The 19,150-nt window shown below is 34.1% G+C and overlaps 1 protein-coding gene and 2 long non-coding RNA genes across 3 annotated transcripts; 2 read left to right on the forward strand and 1 right to left on the reverse strand.

Annotated features, from left to right (window-relative positions):
* The first annotated feature begins 1,261 nt into the window (after window positions 1-1,261).
* LOC113754525 lies at window positions 1,262-3,292 on the forward strand. The gene is made up of 3 exons (XR_003465218.1): window positions 1,262-1,408; window positions 1,486-1,573; window positions 3,177-3,292. It is a non-coding gene; the product is annotated as an uncharacterized LOC113754525 (long non-coding RNA).
* A 596-nt stretch (window positions 3,293-3,888) lies between these two features.
* On the forward strand, window positions 3,889-4,470 carry LOC113754497. The gene is made up of 2 exons (XR_003465211.1): window positions 3,889-3,972; window positions 4,123-4,470. It is a non-coding gene; the product is annotated as an uncharacterized LOC113754497 (long non-coding RNA).
* A 10,797-nt stretch (window positions 4,471-15,267) lies between these two features.
* On the reverse strand, window positions 15,268-17,870 carry LOC113752416 (receptor-like protein EIX1). The gene is made up of 2 exons (XM_027296527.1): window positions 17,867-17,870; window positions 15,268-17,627 (listed from the first exon to the last, which is right to left on the reverse strand). Exons 1-2 carry the CDS (start codon window positions 17,868-17,870, stop codon window positions 15,268-15,270), a joined length of 2,364 nt encoding a protein of 787 aa, XP_027152328.1.
* Between the last annotated feature and the right edge of the window lie 1,280 nt (window positions 17,871-19,150).

The raw sequence follows: 19,150 nt of genomic DNA on the forward strand, positions 1-19,150 counted from the left end.
TCAAAATTTGATCTGTCAAAAGTTTATCAACATAAGTAGATAACATGCGAAGAGGTACGATGACCTGGAGGTTTTCGTCGTCCTCTCACGTGCCGCGCATGTGATTGAGAGCGTTGTTTTCTTCGCGCATCGCGCGCTTCTTCTCCTCTGCCGGTACCCATGTGCCTCCTGCTGTTTCGCATTAAAAACCTGTTTCTCAACCTGCTGCGTATCCTGCTGCGTCGTCTGTCGCGTTGATAGACTTGTTTCTCTATCTGGCAGTATCACATGCCCCTTCTTCCCAATGCATTCTCTCTCTCCTTCTTTTTTGGACAATGTTGCTCTGTTCTTACCCCTTGTACATGAGCGTGTTGAGATAGCCGGTCCTCTTCTTACCAAGCAGGGAGTCTCGAGCCTCGTTCTCTCGCGTTCTCTGGGTTGCAGTGGTCCGGACGTTTGGTTCTCCTCCTTTTCTCCTCCGTTGTGAGTTTTCTTCTTCTTCATTTGTTTTTCTCCTTTCCGGTGAAGTACATCTTCGTTGTGAGCTTTCTGCCTGAAGGTGATGTTTTTGTCCTCTGTTCTTTGTTTCCCTTCTCGAGCCGCGCAAGGAGTATTGGTCCTCTGTTGCTCGGGTTCTCTTGGTTTCAGTTGTCCAGATTAGCTGCCATCCGGTGGGTGCTCCTCCTCCTTCTCCATCATAAGTTTTCTTCTTCTTCCTTTCAGGCGAGGTGCGGTCTTCGCTGTGAGTTTTCCTCTGTAATTTTTAACCTGGGGACTGATGTTTTTTGTTCTTTTTTCCATTGTTTCCCTTTTCGAGTGGCTCCTGTCTTGCTCTCGGGAGAGGTTCGCTCTTGCCAGCCGTTTGGTTCATCTCCTCCTCGTTCGTAGTAAGTCTTCACCTTCCTTTCCGCTGAGGACCATCCTTGTTTTGCCTTTTCTCTGTATTTTAAGCCTAGAATTGCTATTTTTGTCCTTTGCTGCTTCCCTCCGAAGGAGGGTTACTGTTCACAAGCTTTTGGTCGTCCTCACGAGCCTCCCACGTGATATAGTATAAGGATTCTCTCTCCAAACTTTTCTCTTATCTCAATTCTTTACCGATCCTTTCTCTTTTTCTATAGTTTTTGCTAGGATTTTTGTGCTCTCCCTCTGTTGGTCTGCTGCTCCTCTTTGTTCTCAAAAAAATTTTCTGATCTCTCTTTTCCTTCTCATTATCTTATCTCTTTCTCTTTCCTTTTATTTCCTTCTTTCCTTTCCATTATCTTATCTCTTTCTCTTTCCTTTTATTGATATTCATATTTGCTTCTATCTTTTTCTTTAATATGATCTCAAGCAGATCTGCATTTTTTTCATTAGAAATAGTTAATATAGAGATTAATGGTGAATAAAGCTCCATCGCCATCTTAGTTGGCTATTCCTATACTCAACATTGGTAATTCTATGGTTTTACTTCCTTGTGTTTTTTCCTTTTTTTTTTAATTATTGTAACTGATTAAAACCTTTCTTTAGAATGAAAAATGTGTTGCAACTAAAGATGATTAAAGCCCCATGACTACAATCAGCAGCTAGCCATATCAAGCAACATGCTCTACCATCGGTAATCCCTCCTTACTTCCTTTTTTCTTGAAAAAAATTTATATTATGGTGATATGCTCGAATTCTCCCTTTTTTCTGACATTAAGCGGCATAGAAACAATGCACTTACGGAGTAATAATTTTAAGAAGTAGAAAAATGGGTTGTTCGATGGAATTTTGAAAGTAATGTTACTGCCGATAATGCTCTGTTTGACGCTTGAATCAACTATTGTGTATGACAAGAAAAAAAGGCTGATATTTTAGAGAGAACGATTTCCCACAAAGAAAAAATTAAATTAAAGTCTGCGTACTCAATTATTTCAAAATTATTATTTATGTACAGTTCACCTCTTTTCTATTTCTTGTTCGATATTTGGTAATTTGAGTGGTGTTTGTGATTTTGTGGAGTCTTCGTTTAACATCCATCACCTTGATTTGAAGGTGACCAAATTTCTTTGTTTGGTTTTGCTATTATAATTATTTGACCCCATTTGGCACAGATTATATTGTGTTTGCAATTCCTTATTCTGTATCTTAATTTTCCCAGGTGTTTTTTTGTTCTTTTCCTCCTGCACACATTGTGCTTGTGAGACGTTGGCTAGGTTTTACTTGAAAAGAATCTAAGATTAGGCATTTATTATGACATGACAATAATGCTATACGTAGTTCACTTGCTTGGACCCTGACTTCAAGAAAGTTGGATGGTAAAGAATACTTATGTCAGGTGAAGTAATTCTCTAAAAAGCTTTTTATTTGATGTCAATCAAAATGGACTGTTATTTTCATGAATTGATTGAAGCACTTGCAATGTACTTTAATTTCTTTTTACTAAGTTTGCATATGTTTAATTTCATTTTCTATTGAATCACATTAGATTAGATAGATAGTCAAATCAAATGTGTCGGTTGGCCTGTGGTGCTTGTTCCCTGTGTTAAATTCTTTTTCTTTTTCTTTGAGTTCATTTTTTTATGTTCATTTGCTTTTCCTTTCTCACTTGATCTGAATGATTATGGTTTTGTGTGTTTTAAGTTTTATGCCAATTTTGTGTTTCTGAAATTCAAGAATTCTTGATTTATTGCGATATAAATGTGCCTTGTAGGCTAGCTGTATTGAGACTATGGTAGATGGTGTCCAATTTGCTTGCAGATTTTGGTATTTGGCGTTAGTTTCTTGTGACCCTTTCTTTAATCTTTTTTCTTACTGATGTTTGAATCGTGCCTTGATTTTGTTTTTCCTTTTTTTTAAATCCAGTGAGATAAGTCTATGATCGTCTTAGAGAGTGCTTTTCAAGAGACATATTTTAACTTCCTCCCTATTAAGTGTTCACTATGTGCAGGAGAATAACAGCACATGTGGGTGTTATTTACTTATAAGATTAATTACAAAACATGCTTGTTTTTAATTACAAGTTGTTCCAGCTTTTCAGACCAAAGTAGCAGCAGTACAACTTTTTCACTTAATTAGTTCATGCTCTAAAGTTTTGGTTTTTTACTAACCAATTTTAGGTTCAATCTAGATAGCCACTCAACCTAATTTTTTGGTTTGTTGAATGCAAGGCCAAGGTATTTGCTCATGTATGCCCAAAATACAGGTTTCATTTTAGCTAATGAATCTTTAATTCACAGGTCTACAATGTTGCCGGATTACTGAAGTTTTATTATGCCAATGGCTATCATATACATATTAGGAGATGAACACAAGGACTATAATAAATAGAGGTACACACAGATCATTTTCTATGCTTGAGGTGATAGATTGTTGGTTAAATGCCATTTGTTAGGTTTATTTAAATGCACATACTAGCAAAGAATGTTAGGTTTTTCTATGCCTCAACTCATGCCTTTATTTTGATATTAAGCAATTGTTAATGAATACGAAGTTTAATGAATCTGATTCAATGCCTGTTGTAGTCTACCAATTTTATAACATTATTTTTGCGTGCATTGAAGGTGCTTTAGGTAATATCGATATTTTCCAAGCACTAAAGAGGGTCTGGCCATTTATTTTCCCATTTTTTTTTCTTTGAGTTGGACTTTCAACATATAAGACATAGAGCCAAAGGGAGTTCTACTGTTCCAACTTTGGTTCATATCTGTGTAGTTATGTTTGGTTGAGCATACACTATATTATTTAATTGAAAGTGAAATTCTATTTAAGAATACTGATTATGTATCTGTGTAGTTATGCTTGGTTGAGTATACACACTATAATTCTCCCTATTAACTTAAAAATTAATCTTAACTTAATATTCTTCAATTTTATTAGTGGTAGGGATGAAATGGTAAGCGTTAATGAAATGGCTGATATGGTTCTCTGTTTTGAAGCCATCCATCCCATTGCACTGGGTGTTCATGATTGTAACTCAAATTACACTCTCAACAAGGAAAAAACTTGGTTGGGCCTTCAACTATGATATTGAAGGTATTTATATTGAGCATTACATGGTCAGGCTTCATAGATTCCAAGCTAACTTTTACTTTCTTAAAATCTTGATTTCATTTGTTGTGTTTTTGGTTCTTCACTGGTATAAATAGGATGATAACTAACTGTTCCCTATTGTTGTTTTAATAGGATGGGCTGATACTTGCATCTAAAAAGGAGAAAGCTTATGGTGTAGATTTATCATGGGACTTCTAAGGCATTCAAAACCTAGGCTCAAGTGCAATTTGGCTCAGTTTGCGTTGCTGATGGCGACTGACGAGTGACCTCATAGTTGTTTATGCTTAATGAAGTGAATTTCTGTTGCATGTAATCGTTATAGCAAGTGTCAAAATAGAGAAATGTAACATAATAGTCTTCTTTTTAGCTACTAAGGCAAACTGTATATGCCTATGTGAAAAGGGTGCAAGTTTTCTCATACTATATGTATCTAGCTTTCTTTGACAAGTTTGCGATGATTTGAGGCCGTATATTAGTTTTTGAAATGCTTGTCATGTTGTTGATGTGCATTAGTAATTGGCTCGTGTTATCTAACGAAGTCAATTTCTTTTTTAATTTTCAAATTATATTACATATTACAGATGCTTTATGGGCATTCATGATAAATTGCAACCGCGCAGCGCGCGGTCCATGCCTCCTAGTATAGTTGAATAAGAGGTCTGAGCACTCAAAAAGCATTTATACCTAAAGTGAATTATATATAGTGCGACAAACAGCTTATTTGTCCTGAAGAGCATGTATGCATGGAACCCCCCCCCCCCCCTTTTTTTGGTCATCTTTGAGCTAATCTATATTTCTTTCTCCTAGGAAGACATTATTTGACATTAATGTGCCATTATAAGTTTTTCATAAGTAAAACATTTTAGTTGCTTTTAAATTATAAAGAAGATGAAGCTCAAAAAAAAAAATGAATAGACCCAACAACCTAGAATGCAAATATCAAACCAAGAAGAAAACAAACAGAAATTCCTAAATGCATAGCATCCAAGATCAAGACGTCCACATATAGCGTTTCAAAGGGGTTAGAATAGTAGGTTTGGTGGTCCAATGCTTTCACTTATTGTAGGGGCGTCACCCAATTTATATGATCTGTTCATGTTGGCAATTATATGGGTCATTTTAGAAGGAAAACAACTCCTAGCATCAAGCCATGAAATTCTTGGGCAATTATGACAGTAGTCTGCAATTATGATAGTAAGCCTAGATGGATGGCCTCATTTATACGCTTTAAAAGGCATCACTTCACCGTTCTGTGCTTGTAGGAAGTAGGATGGAACCATACAAATTTACAAAGGTGATAAAGGACGACGACTTGAAGTCTTCGTGGAAAAAAATTTGATAACGTGGTGGAGGGGAAAGACGGTGTGGAAAATCCTTCCGTGCTTGTGGGGCAAATCCTTGGTGACATACAAATGGAAATATTAATTCATTTTATATTTAGACTTTAATTTAATTTGGATACCTTCGTTACCACAAAAACTTCAATCCTAACCTATGTTTTGTTATTCATATAACCTAGGGAATTTTATATGTATGCGTAAATAATTCAAGTCATATTTAATTGTAAAAATTAGTTTTCTGGAAATTAGTTTTACGTTCAAGATCTTGACAGGCAGCATATAACGTTCCAAGTTGGGTAGAAAAAATTGGCGGATGTGCTGGGTCTAAGTCCGCTCGTCAATGGAAGTCGTGATCCACAGTGGAAAATTTTTATTTTCTTGTGGACAAAATCCTTGGAGGCATATTTTGTACTGACTTAATGGAATTTTGATTCTTTATCAGTTGGTTGTGGAATTGATTTTCTGATTTATGACCCTCACGTTGCAATCTAAATTAATTTTAAAATGTTTGACTTAAAATCACCAAACCTATTGAAAATTTGTCACATATCCTAAATTTGATAGGTATATGTTAAAGAAGCAAGTAAATAAGGTTTCCATGAGATGAGAATAACAAAATCTAAAGTACGAAGGACAGTTACCCAAAAAAAAAAAAAGGTGCACATTTATCAAAAAAGTTTCGTATAGATTTTGAAATTTTTTTTTATGTACTTGTTCATTATCAAAATTTGATTTGTCAAAAGTTTATATAGTTGAATAAGAGGTCTGAGCACTGAAAAAGCATTTATACCTAAAGTGAATTATATATAGTCCGACAAACAGCTTCATTGGAAGGCCTCTATTAGTTTCTCCTTTTTTTATTGTAAGTATACAATTCCTTTTTCAATCTTTTTTTGAGCAAATCTATATTTCTTTCTCCAAGGAAGATATTCTTTGACATTAATGTGGCATTATAAAGCTTTTCATAAGTAAAACATTTTAGTTGCTTTTAAATTATAAAGAAGACGAAGCTCAAAAAAAAATAAAGAATAGACCAACAACCTAGAATGCAAATATCAAACCAAAAAAAATTCCTAAATGCATAGCCTCCAAGATCAAGACGTCCAATTCATATAAGCGTTTCAAAGGGGTTAGAATAGTAGTAGGTTTGTTGGTCCAATACTTGCACTTATTGTAGGGGCCTCAACCAAATTATATGATCTGTTCATGTCGGCAATTATATGGGTCATTTTAGAAGGAAAGCAACTCCTAGCATCAAGCCACCAAATTCTTGGGCAATTATGACAATTTTTGGGCAAAATTCTATCCAAAAAGTCTATCCGTGTCTGGTTGACAGCAAAAATTCCCAATGACGTATCAATTGTATACATGTAGTTAGGGAAAAGTCTCCAATTGGGTGAAGATTCTCTGCAATTGCATCATGCAATTCATCTTAATTCATGGAAGTTAACCACAAGACTTTGAAAAGTTTTTGGGTACATAATTATACATGAGTGGCTAATATGATGCGACATATAGGTTTTATCCTGCTATCGCAGGTTTCACTAGGGACAAAATTGTGATAGTGAAATTTGCTATAACTAATAGTAAGTTTTTGCACAAAACAAATAACTTTTATTTATTATTATAATGTAACTTGATATTTAACTATCAAATCTTACTAGATTTTTCAGCAAAAATTACCATTTTTCACCAAAACTTAGCACTTTTAATATAAAACTTCAAGAAAAACTTATGACTTCATTAACAAATCTTACCTTTTTTTAGTAAATTTTACTCTATCATTAACAAAACCTTTTTATTTTTCAAACAAAACTTCCCATTTTTTTGTACAGAACTAGATACTTTTTCAAACAAAATTTATGGCTTTGCTAATAAATTTTAACATTTTTTCATGTACAATATACCAGTAAAGATCTAAATAGTGATAAGATTGGTTACTGCTGCCAAATGGGAATTGGCTGGAGACTTGAATAAAGCTGAATAAGAACAGTAGTAGTAAAGATGAAGAAATACCAAGAAGATGCCCCATTGGACGTTTTTGGGTACTGATATTTGAGTGGTTCATCTATACTAGTTGACGAGCATCAACTGCGATTCTAAATGCTAGCAGAAATTGTTGATAATAATGAGTACCTAAAAGTCTTTGTGGAAAGTTGACCACTCAATTCATGGCTGGTTGTATTAGTCACTCTCCAACAATCAACCAAATTGATGACTACCAAAATCCAATCAATCTACCTTTTGTTTAATACATTGAATAATAAGTTAAGGATTAACCTTATATAAATTGATAATTTATCTATTAACAAGTATCGATGCATACTACCTAATTTGATTCGAATTTGAACTTCAATTCTTCTATACATGATCTGCATCCATACCTGTTAAATGTATAAACTGATAATATATATAACATTCATATATATATATAAGCAGTAAGTACTTTTTGTTAAGCAAAATGATCTTTAGATTGTTCTTCAGAGGATTAAAGATAATAAGTTTTCCTTGGTTCATGAGAATACTTCAGAATAATTGTGTGCATCTATATTTCTTTCTCTAGTGATGAAACATAAAAACATTCTTCAACACATTCAATGAGACTTCATCGCCCTTTTCATAAGCATCACTTCACAATTCTATGTTTGTAGGAAGTAGGAAGGAAGGAACCATACAAAGGTAATAAAGGACGAGTACTTCAAGTCTTCCTGGAAAAAAATTTGTTAAGGAGGTGGAGGGGAAAGACAGCGTGGAAAATTAGTTTCCTGGAATTTAGTTTTACATTTTGAAAATTCATGCTTTATGAACTTTCGTGTGAAAAACAATATACATGGGCAGTTATTTTTGTTAGTTACTGTTAATTGTAAGCATTAGCAATACAACTAAAAATTCCGCATAAAACGAGAAAAAGTAATTTTTTGAAAATGGTTATGCCATTTTATTCCTTAGTGTAAGAATGAATATGGTAAAGTAAAAGGTAGACAAAAAAATTTTAACGTTACAACTCCACCTTACGCTTTTTTTTTTGTAGTTGGACATGAGAAAATGTTTGATATAATATCATCAAATAATTACAAAAACACTCAGCGTTTGACTTTTTATTTGTTTGGTAAGAAATATCCCAATCTTGATGGTTTGCAAGAAACTGAACCATTTTCTTTTATGACGTTTACAACCATCCAGACATGAGGAAAAAATTAGTTTTTTGGGGAAATTGATAGTTATATATTTTTTTGATAAAATATCATAATTTCATTAAAATCTGCACTAATGGCAAAAATTACATTATCAAACAGACACAAATATCAAAGAACATATTTGAAGAAAGGATCGTCCAGATCTAAAGAATAATACAAATTACATTATAAAGCTCCAAATTTAAAAAATGAGATAAAATAATTATAGCCGCATGGGCATCTATGCATACTTCAATTGTCAGATCTGCTGATTAACTATTTCAAGTCCAGATATTATGGAAAAATCTGCCGAATAGATTTAAGAAATTCTAGATCTGATAATCAAAATTTGAGAAAACTCATATCTAGTAAAAGAAAAAAAAATTATCAAAAACTCTCACTAGAAATCCTTAGGAGAGAATAAAACTCTTATTAAAAAATTTAGAAGAAAAGAAAACTCTTCCTAGACAATCCTTAGGAGAAAAGAAATTCTCACTAGAAAATTTTAGAAGAGATTTTAGTTATACAAATGAAAAGAAACTATAGAGAAAACACATCCCACAGGGAAAAATTAGAAAAATCTTATCTTTCTCGCATGGGAGAGTAGAAGGTATTTTCAGTTAGAGAGTTTTAGCAATAGAGAAGGAATAGTGGAGGAGTGATGAATCGTATAAACTGATAGTTATATTAGTCACAGCTGTATGCATGACTAAATGGCAATTCTCCCTTGAACAAACAAGTACATAACTTCGCTTATAAGTTATATGGTTTAGTTTCTAGATTATAATCACACCTCTGTTTGTGCCCATTTCGATTAGATGATTAGGAATATTTACCAATGGAAAAAATTGAAAATATAATACTTTTTAATATCTGAATTCTGACATCTACAACGTGTATAAACAGGTCCCCAACAAAAATTACTGAAAAGATGAGAGTTGCACACTTTATCCCATTATAATATTCTCCTAATAAAATAAAAGAGGAATTCTTGTCATTGTAAATTTTCTTTTGTTTGACAAAATCACCTCATTTTATTGAGCATCAGAAAAGAAAGCTATACATAGAAGCATAAGCTCCTAAAGCATGAGAACTGTGTCCTATGGTATTTAGAAATTTATACAAATGATTCAGTTTTTATTAAACTTCGAGTCAGCATCTGATCTAATCCAATTTGGCTAGAAACATTAGTGGAGTAGCACTAAAGAAATGCCCCACTGGATTTTTTCATTTGCGATTGTGAAGTAGAAAATGCACGACGACTTGAAGTTTCGGGGAAGTCAAGCACTGACCACTAAATGATGCCTCTGCTCAAACAGAGATAATATAATAATAACATGTGAAAATATAATAAATTTTAGGGATAATTTCAGAAACCTCCCTTGAGCTTACTGATTAGTGACATTTTCACACAGCTCCCCTCGGGTTTAGAAAATTACACCAACCTCCATTGATGCAGTGAAATAACAACAATGTCCTTCATTAAATAGATAATTTATACCATGCGATGAAACAAAATGGCGAAATGAAAAAAAAAAAAAATTTTGTCACTACTAACCATCTTGCCATAGATTCACCAACTATTTATAGTTCTATGTTTCTCTCATCCCTCTTGAGTCCTATCTCTTTTCTTCTTCCTATAACCTGTTCTTACTAACCATAATGACAACAGAACAATGTCCGCCTCTCTCATTCACAGTAATTAGAGCCTTTTGATTTTCCAACTTTTCTTATACTTTGCTAATGCTAATGATTTGAAATTGTCAAATAATATATTGAGGTGAGTAGATTTTACTGTTGAAATAGATAGAGACGAAGAGAATACTAGTGATAGATTAAAAAAATAATAATAAACTGATGGTTGGAAGGGGAAGAGGTCTAGATGAGGGGCATGCGATATTACCTTCTATAAAGATAAATTTTCTTGTATATTAACAGCTGCATATGAGTTTCTTTAATTGATTTGCAATAGTTGATAGTAGTTTGCTATGGATATTGAAGTTGGTCTAGATCCCTAGATATTGATGGAGTATTACTAAATTATATGTTTTACTATGCAAAAGCATTGCTCTTTGGTATTGGGGGTCATAGGCTAGGATATTGTTTTATGTTTGGCAAGATGACAGCCAATGAGATCACAATTTGGAATTTGAGATTGGTTAATTTTGGGCAAAAAAAAATGAAATAGATGAATTTTAGAAACATTTGGGTATTTGAGGTGACCGTTGTAATTGATTTGCACTGAAAGCATTTGATTAGAGATTGGAGATTTTGTGACTATCCAAATTTTGGGGATTGAGTTGGAGTAAATTTAGGACTTTGCCATCCTGTAGGGAGGAATTGAGTTGGAAATACTTGAGTAGTTGCAAAAGTGTATAGATGGAAGGTGGTGACTAAATTATTTTCCCTTTTTGTTTTCGCAATTTTAATAGAAGGGTAGTTTAGGGTTATTGAAAAAAAATCCAGGCTGTTGGGCCTACATGGTTACCTAAATAGTAAAAGTAAGGGTAATAAGTGTAATTTTGAATATTTGGGGGGAGCTATTTGTAATTAATAGAAACCTCGCAGGAGCTTTCTGAAATTATCCCTAAATTTTATCGCTCTCTTAAAATATATCTTTCTAGTTTCAATCCAACTCGTTAGCCTCCACTAACTGTACTTTGCAGTCACTACTACGTACGATTATATAGAAACTAAATCCCTTAAGTAGCAATATAAAGTGGTTGGGTATTTAATATTACATAATAGCATTATCTGAAAAGAAATAATTGCAAGTTTGTTGGAATAAGCAATCCAAGAATCAGTCAAGGAAATTGAGTCAATTGTTATTCTTGTGGTTCGCTAACAGATGGTATTTAGTTTGTTGTTCCAAGGAATATACAAGGTAATTTTTCTGATTTATTTTACGATAAGGTCAGTATTTCTGTCATAGCGAATTTCGATCATGAACCATGAGCGACAATCCACCATGACTAACGACTTGATTTATTTATCAAGGAAATTGCTTTGGTATTGGTCATCTAGAAAGTACGCTTCGATAAAGGTATAGTAATAAATGTTTGTAGAAAATTGTGGATAAAATGAGTATGGCTGAAAGTCTTTATGCCTAACGACTTGAATTATTTATTAACAAAATTGCATTGGCATTGGTCATCTATAAAGTAAGCTCAGATAAAGTATCAGTTACGGTAATCAATGTTTGTAGAAAATTGTGGATAAAGCGAGTACGACTGAAAGTCTTTATGACTAATGAATTGATTTACTTATCAAGCAAATTGATTCGGTATTGGTCATCTATAAAGTAAGCTTAAATAAAACATCATTTGCGGTAATAAATGTTTGTAGAAAATTGTAGATAAAATGAGTACGACTGGACGTCTCTGTAGAGTGATCTTTTCCTTTATCAATTGGTATCAAAATTAATGGCATGGACCACTTAATTAATGGCTGGCTGAATTAGTCCATCTCCAAGAATAAACCAACCAAAATTTACAAAGTAGGATCCACATACTTGGCTAAGCAGATGATCCTGCCATGTTCTTCATTAAAGTGGACGATTTACACACGTAAAAAAGATTTAGACTTTATCTCAAGAACATGGGATCTATGTCTATGTATGGATCTGTATGGATCCATACAGATCTGTATGGATCTGTATGGATCTATGTCTCTTTCTCTAGTGAAAACCTAGTTTAACGCAGAACATGGGACTTGATGAGCTTTTTTTTTTTTTTTTTAACTTGATGCACTTGTTAATAAGCAAAACATTTTGGTGGGTTTTAAACTATAAAAGGTTTGAGGCTAAAAGAAGAATAAATAGATCAAGAATTTCAAATGCGCGTTTGAAATTAGAAGAAGCAAAGGATTCCTAAATAAACAGCCATCAAGATCTTTGGCGGGCACATGTATGTAACGTTGCGAGTTGGGTAGAAAATTGGCCAATGTGTTGGGTCTAAATCCGCTCGTCAATGAATGTCGTGACCCACCACGGAAAATTCTTATTTTCTTGTAGACAAAATCCTTAGAGACATATTTGTACTGAATTAATGGAAATTTTGATTCTCTATCAATTGGTTGTGAAATTGAATTTTTGATTTACGACCCTCTCTTTTGCAATCTAAATCAATTTAAAAAATTTTTACTTAAAAAAATTTACTTGATGGCTTAATTCGATCAAGAGTCTGATCTTCGACAACATAATTATATTATTAGGTAGTCAGTAGACTGATTGATATCACGTTTAAATGGAGAAAATGGGAATCCATGGTAACTATATATATCTTTTTTGAGTTTAATTCCAAAATAATATAATTACAAAAATTATTTCCCAATGTAATACTTTTTCAAAGCTATTCCTCGATTTGATACTCCTTGTGAGTTGTAGACCTGCAGCAGGTGAACAAAAATATAAATTATATTGCAAAAGTTTGTAATTACAAGGAGATGTTGACACCACATTCCTCAGCCTTTTTCTATTTTACTACCTTGTTTTCTAACCTCTGTGCTTTCTAACTTTATCCCACTACCATTTTTTCCATCTGTTCATTACTCTTGAATATTTCTTTTCCTTCACTTTTGAGCATCTCTCACCTTTTTTTTTTGGGTTTATTCTGACTCAAATGAATATTGTCTTCCACCACTCCATTCTCAATTGGTTATGCTTCTAGATCAAGTGCTAGTACCTGGTAAAATGCATAAGTTTTGATCACATAATTTCTAATGTGATTATTACACTATTTTATTGATAAATTATGATAAAATCAAGTTGATTGCAGTTAATCTGCAATTCACTGCAGACAAAATTGTGATAGTAAATTTGGTGTGATATTTAAGAAATTGCTTTTATAATTTATGTAACTTGCTATTTAAATATCAAATCTTAATGGATTTTTTCTAGCTAAAATTACCATTTTTTGCAAAACTCGGCATTTTTTTTTACATAAAACATACGATTTTTTAAGAAAAACTTATGACTTCATTAACAAATCTTACCACTTTTTTAGTAAAATTTACTATATAATTAACAAGACTTTTCTATTTTTCAAAAGAAACTTCCTATTTTTTTGTTCAAAACTTTGAATTTTTTCAAACAAAATTTATGATTTTGTCAATAAATTTTAACACTTTTTCATGTATAGTGTACCAGTAAAGATCTAAATAATGATGAGCTTGGTTAGTGCTGCTAAATGGGAGTTGGCTGGAGACTTGAACAAGAACTGAATAAGAACAGTAGCAGTAAAGACGAATAAATACCAAGAAGATGCCCCATTGGATGTTTTTTGGTACCGGATATTTGATAAAGCTACCGCACCCCAGATGGGCGGTTCGTTTAACCTAATATAGGGGAGGGGACTCGGTGTGAGTATAAACTCCATCGATGAGGTCAATCAAGACTGTCACATATTGTACGGACTTCATCGATGAGGTCAAAAATTTTTTAGGCAAACTATTATGACTTTTATAGACATACAATTCATAGCAAATAAAAGGAGGTCTAATTTCCATATTACATCAGCAGATGCCAATCAAAACTAAAAAACAGCAAGCGCTCAAAATATAATCATACAAAAATACAGTAAAACTACAACTGGTTCTCAAATCACATAGAAGAAATTGCTCATCCTGAGAGCCAAACAGCAGCAGCAAGCACTCGAATGATTGTGGGCCTATCAGATTGGAAGATAACAAAGTATTAATATTAGTAAATTTTCTCTAGCCAAGTGCCAATTTCATTTATAACCAACAAAAAAAAAAAGAGATATATGAAAAGTCAACATTGTCTAGTCTAAAATATAAAAATTGCCAAATCTTTATTCCTTGCTGTGGTGGAGGAGGTAGAAAACTAATCTAGGAAGCGCAAAATATATATCAGCATTACATGAATATAAAAATTTATTCATCTAGAATAATCAATGGTTCAAAAGTACCTAAAAAACATTGATTAGTAGTTTCTAAGAGTTTCTGGGAGAAAAGCTAGATTGTAAACCAATTAGAAATTAAATAACCACATCAACTATTAGCATAAATTACTATAGAATTCTTTAAAGCATAAAACCGTTGACAGAAAATTAGATCAGTGAACAAGATAAACAATCTAAGTTTTTCGACATCGAATATTTATTCCGTTCAAATGCTAACAGTAAAATAATTATCTTTATAATCGGTCATAAATAAAAAAATCAATGAGATTCTTGTAATATCGATTTTAATGAAACATAAGAAAATGTAATGTAAGTATGAATAATATAAGAGAATTATTACATTTCAAACTTTTGAGAGAGTTGAAACAATTGCTAGTAGAAAGAGAGAAAGGTTTTGCTATCTAATTTTGGATCAAAATTTTTGGTTTCCAATCACATAGTAGTTTATTGGGAAAAAATTCCTTCGAAAGCTATTGATTTGATGTTAGAATCATCTTGGTTTAGTTAATTGGTAACAGGCATCTACTACTTTACGTTACAATTGCTACGTTATTCTTTGTTTGAAAAAAAAAAAAAACCTTATTAAGCTCTATCATTTTCTTATTGGATAGAATTGGTCAAGTTGGGATGCATAAAATAAATCCTTAGAAATATTTGGAAAAAACAAATTACAAATCACAACAATTTTTCAAATTATCAATGTCAAGTTCTAATTGGTCCGCTGCAATCAACATATAAAAGTAAAAAGAATAAGTTAGATGAAGGAAGGCCTACAAAAATGTGAAATTTTTCAAAGAGCAAAATGAAAAACAGATTATAAGTGCTTTTATAGGAACTTACTCAACGGAAATTCCTCCTCAGGCGTGCAGTCTTCAATGCAATCATTACCCAGATTTTGTCACAGGCACTTTCTATGAACTTGAAGTATGTATAGCGCCATGACTTCTTGAAGAGAAGGATTCCCAAAACTCCCAACAGCCCGACAGCAAAACCCGGTCCCATACCAGCATAAAACCAAGACCAATCAGATTCGCTGTGGCCTTCATCATCATCAATTGGCCCATTTTTGGTAGGCAATTTGTGTTCCGAGCAGTTGTTTGGGAGCGGTTTGCCACAAAGTCCACTGTTTCCTTCATAGATGGATGGATCGGTCAAGGTCTGAAGCTGATTTCCTGATGGTATTGGCCCTGAAAGTTTATTGTGTGACATATTCAGAGAGTTCAACGAGTACAAATCAGATAAGCTTTCAGGGATTGCACCGAAGAGCGCATTCATTGATAGATCAAGTGTTTCAAGTTGCTTCAAGTTGCCAATCTTATCCGGGATCTTTCCAGTCAAATGATTTTGTGAAAGATTCAAAAATTGCAATTGAACCAGTTCCATTATCCCATCAGGTATCTCGCCAACTAAATTATTTGCTGAGAGGCTTACGGATTTAACAAGCAGAAGGGCCCATGAGTAATACTCAACTTCTCTTCCTCCCTTAATGTCTTGAAGGCTTTCTTGTGAATCAATGCCGTAACCTCCATCTAGCCCTGATGCCATGGCAGTAATGTTGTTAAAGCAGTGAGGAATAAATCCACTCAAGTTATTATGTGCTAAGTTCAGCACTCGAAGATGTGAGAGTTGGCAGAGTGTATCAGAAATAGGTCCATGGAAGTTATTTGACTGGAATCTTAGAAACCTTAAATTTGATGTCCTTTCCCCAATCCAAGCTGGTATAATATCCCTTAGTCCATTGTCACCGAGATCAAGAATTTCCAAATTTCTCAGATGCTGCATTGAGGTAGGGAGCTTCCCAACGAATTTATTTCCATTCAAATGCAGAGTATAAAGTTGCCACAAGTTACCCAGTGAACTCGGAATTTGACCGGATAGACTGTTATTTGCCAAGTTTAGGATCCGCAGGTCTCGCAAGTTTCCTAGACACAGAGGAACTCTTCCAGACAGAAGATTGTTGGATAGATCTAGATCAGTTAAATTTTCCAACTTGCACAAGTCTTCAGGGATAGTACCTGTGAAACGGTTATCATTCAGAGAGAGAGACCCCAGCGCATGTACAACCAGCTGCGGAATATGTCCAGTAAGAAAATTGTGTGAAAGATCTAATGACGTAATATTATAACAAAGCACTCGAAACCAGCTGGGTATGGCATCTGAGATGCTCGCATTCCGCATGTCTAACGTCTCAACTTCATTCTGCGTCCGAAGCCAAGCTGGAAACCTGGGTCCCACAATGATGGATCCCATCCGAATTTCTTGGAGTTGAAAAGGAGGAACCCATGAGGAGCTCACGTTCAGAGCGAGTGAGTTTCTGGTTAGGTACAGTGACTTCAGCTCTCGGAGTTTCGCAAAATGGTCTTCAGATAGGACACCAGTTAATGAATTTGCACCAACATCAAATGCTTGTAGCTTCGTTAGCTCCCCAAGATTGGTCGGTATAGAACCATTTAAGCTGTTATGGGACAATAATAGATTAGTTAGTTTTTGAAGCTCCCCTATTTCACTTGGTATTGATCCTTGCACATTATTCTCACTCAGATCCAAATAAGTAAGATTTATAAGTTGGCCTATTTCACTTGATATTGACCCTTGCAAATTATTAAAACTCAAATCCAAATAAGTAAGACTGCTTGCATTACAAAATGATGTCAACGTTAAAGCATCAAAGTGGTTTGAAGATAGATCGAGATGAACTAGAGAGGTCATTTGGTCAAACAGACCATGAATTGGATCAAAAAGATTATTACCACCAAGACGAAGATCATGGAGGCCAGTAAGATTACGGAGCCAAGGAGGGGCCATGTAGTTGTTGAAATTATTAAAATCAAGATCAAGGAAAGCAAGAGATGTGAAATTGACATGTGAAAGATGAGGATAGATGAAGAGATCACAGCCATGCAAGTCTAGTGTTGTTAGTGAAGGAAGCATGTTAACTGATTGTAACCCATCTTGAGCGGCCGTAAGGTTCACATTGGATAGGACTAGGTCTTCTAGAGAAGAGAGCCCAGCAATCCACCTGAGATCCTTAGTGCTCAACGAATTCCCTATTTGGGAGAAACCTGAATCTCCAAGATCTAAATACCGTAAATGTGAGAGGTTTCTTAAATGGTGGGGAATTTCACCATCAAATCCTGCACTTGAGAGATTGAGGTATCTCAAGTTTTTCAACAATCCAAAGAATGCTGGAACTTGGATTCCTGAAAAATTATTCACGCTCAAGTCCAAGTATTGCAAATTGGTCAAATTGACCAAACATGGATTTAATTGGCCTCCTAAGCAATTTGTGCAGTAATAATCATCATCAGGATAGAGTGGCACCGTATTGCGCAGATCAAGTTTCAAAACACTACCAGTGATTTTGTGGCAACTAACGCCTTCCCATGAACAACAACCTTCTCCAATCCAAGATGACAGACGATTTGATTCATCTTTCAACCCATGTTTGAGTTGAAGAAGGGCACGTCCAGCCACGGATTTAAGGGGGGGCTGGTGGGGGCTTAAGCCCCCCCCAAGCCGCCGGAAAACCCCCTATATATAGTTGTTTATTGGCAGGAGGAAGATCAAGTTATATGCTGATTTTTATTCCTCAGACATAATAGTTGCTTCCCCTCTTGGTTTGATCACTGTGAGTCTTTAACTGGTCACGGTGATTTGGTTCTTAATGCTATGCATACTATGCCATGTGATCTCTTTTATCTGCATCGAGCATGTTTTGAGTTTTGGATTGCTATAGGTTGAAAATCTTGCCAATAAACTATAAACTCCTCATCATGGATTGCTCCCTTGGCTGCTTGTTTACTGTGTATTATCTTTTTACTATCTATACTGTGTTTGTTAGCGGTGATTATGACCAGTTTTCAGATTTTTTGGAAATTTATGTAGGTTTTTAGTGTTAACCAGTTAACAAAAAATTATATGGTTCAATTGGGCATCATAAAGAGGTGTAGTCCAACCCAATTTTTGGTCGAACTTTTAATTTTAACCAAAAAATTTTAGCAGTACAATTCAACCATCCAGTTGGCTGAGTTACTCCACATTTTTTATGGAATACAAGAAACTAATAGTCGCATTCAACGGAAATGTTTACATGACAGTAGTAAATTTAGAAGGAACTGTATAATACATATTTAAAGGATTGATAGATTGTACTTTTATTCTGTAACTTATTGACCTATATTTAGAGCACCTCTACCAGTTACCAGCCTTCAAGTCTTGAAATGATTTTTAGGCCTTCATTTATTTATTTGTTGTTTAGGTGTGTCATCTCTAGTCGTGGATCCACTGCCTTAGCAACTGTTATGAGGCTTGTAAACCCTCAAAAGTCCAAACCTAAACTAGGACCCAAACTGTTGCATCTAACAAGCTTAAAAAATCTGGAAGGCTAGAAACCAAGCTTTATTCAAACTAGGGGCGTGCAAAATCGAAAAATTTCGATTTACCGACCGAATTCGAATTGAATTCGGAATTTTTGAAATCGGTAAATCGAAAATCGGAATCGAATTCGGGTTTTCCGAATTCATATATTTCGAATTTGGTTCGAATTCGGTAATGGAGTTTTTCAAATCGGAATTTCCGATTTCGAAATCAGAATTCAAATTCCGAATTCGATTTCAAATTCGTTTTTAATATATAAATATATTTTTTATACATGTAATATAAAATTTATACTATATAATATTATAAATTTTATATTATATAATAATATATAAATCTTTCCGAA

Source organism: Coffea eugenioides, chromosome 11 (assembly GCF_003713205.1).
Source record: "Coffea eugenioides isolate CCC68of chromosome 11, Ceug_1.0, whole genome shotgun sequence".
NCBI lineage: Eukaryota > Viridiplantae > Streptophyta > Magnoliopsida > Gentianales > Rubiaceae > Coffea > Coffea eugenioides.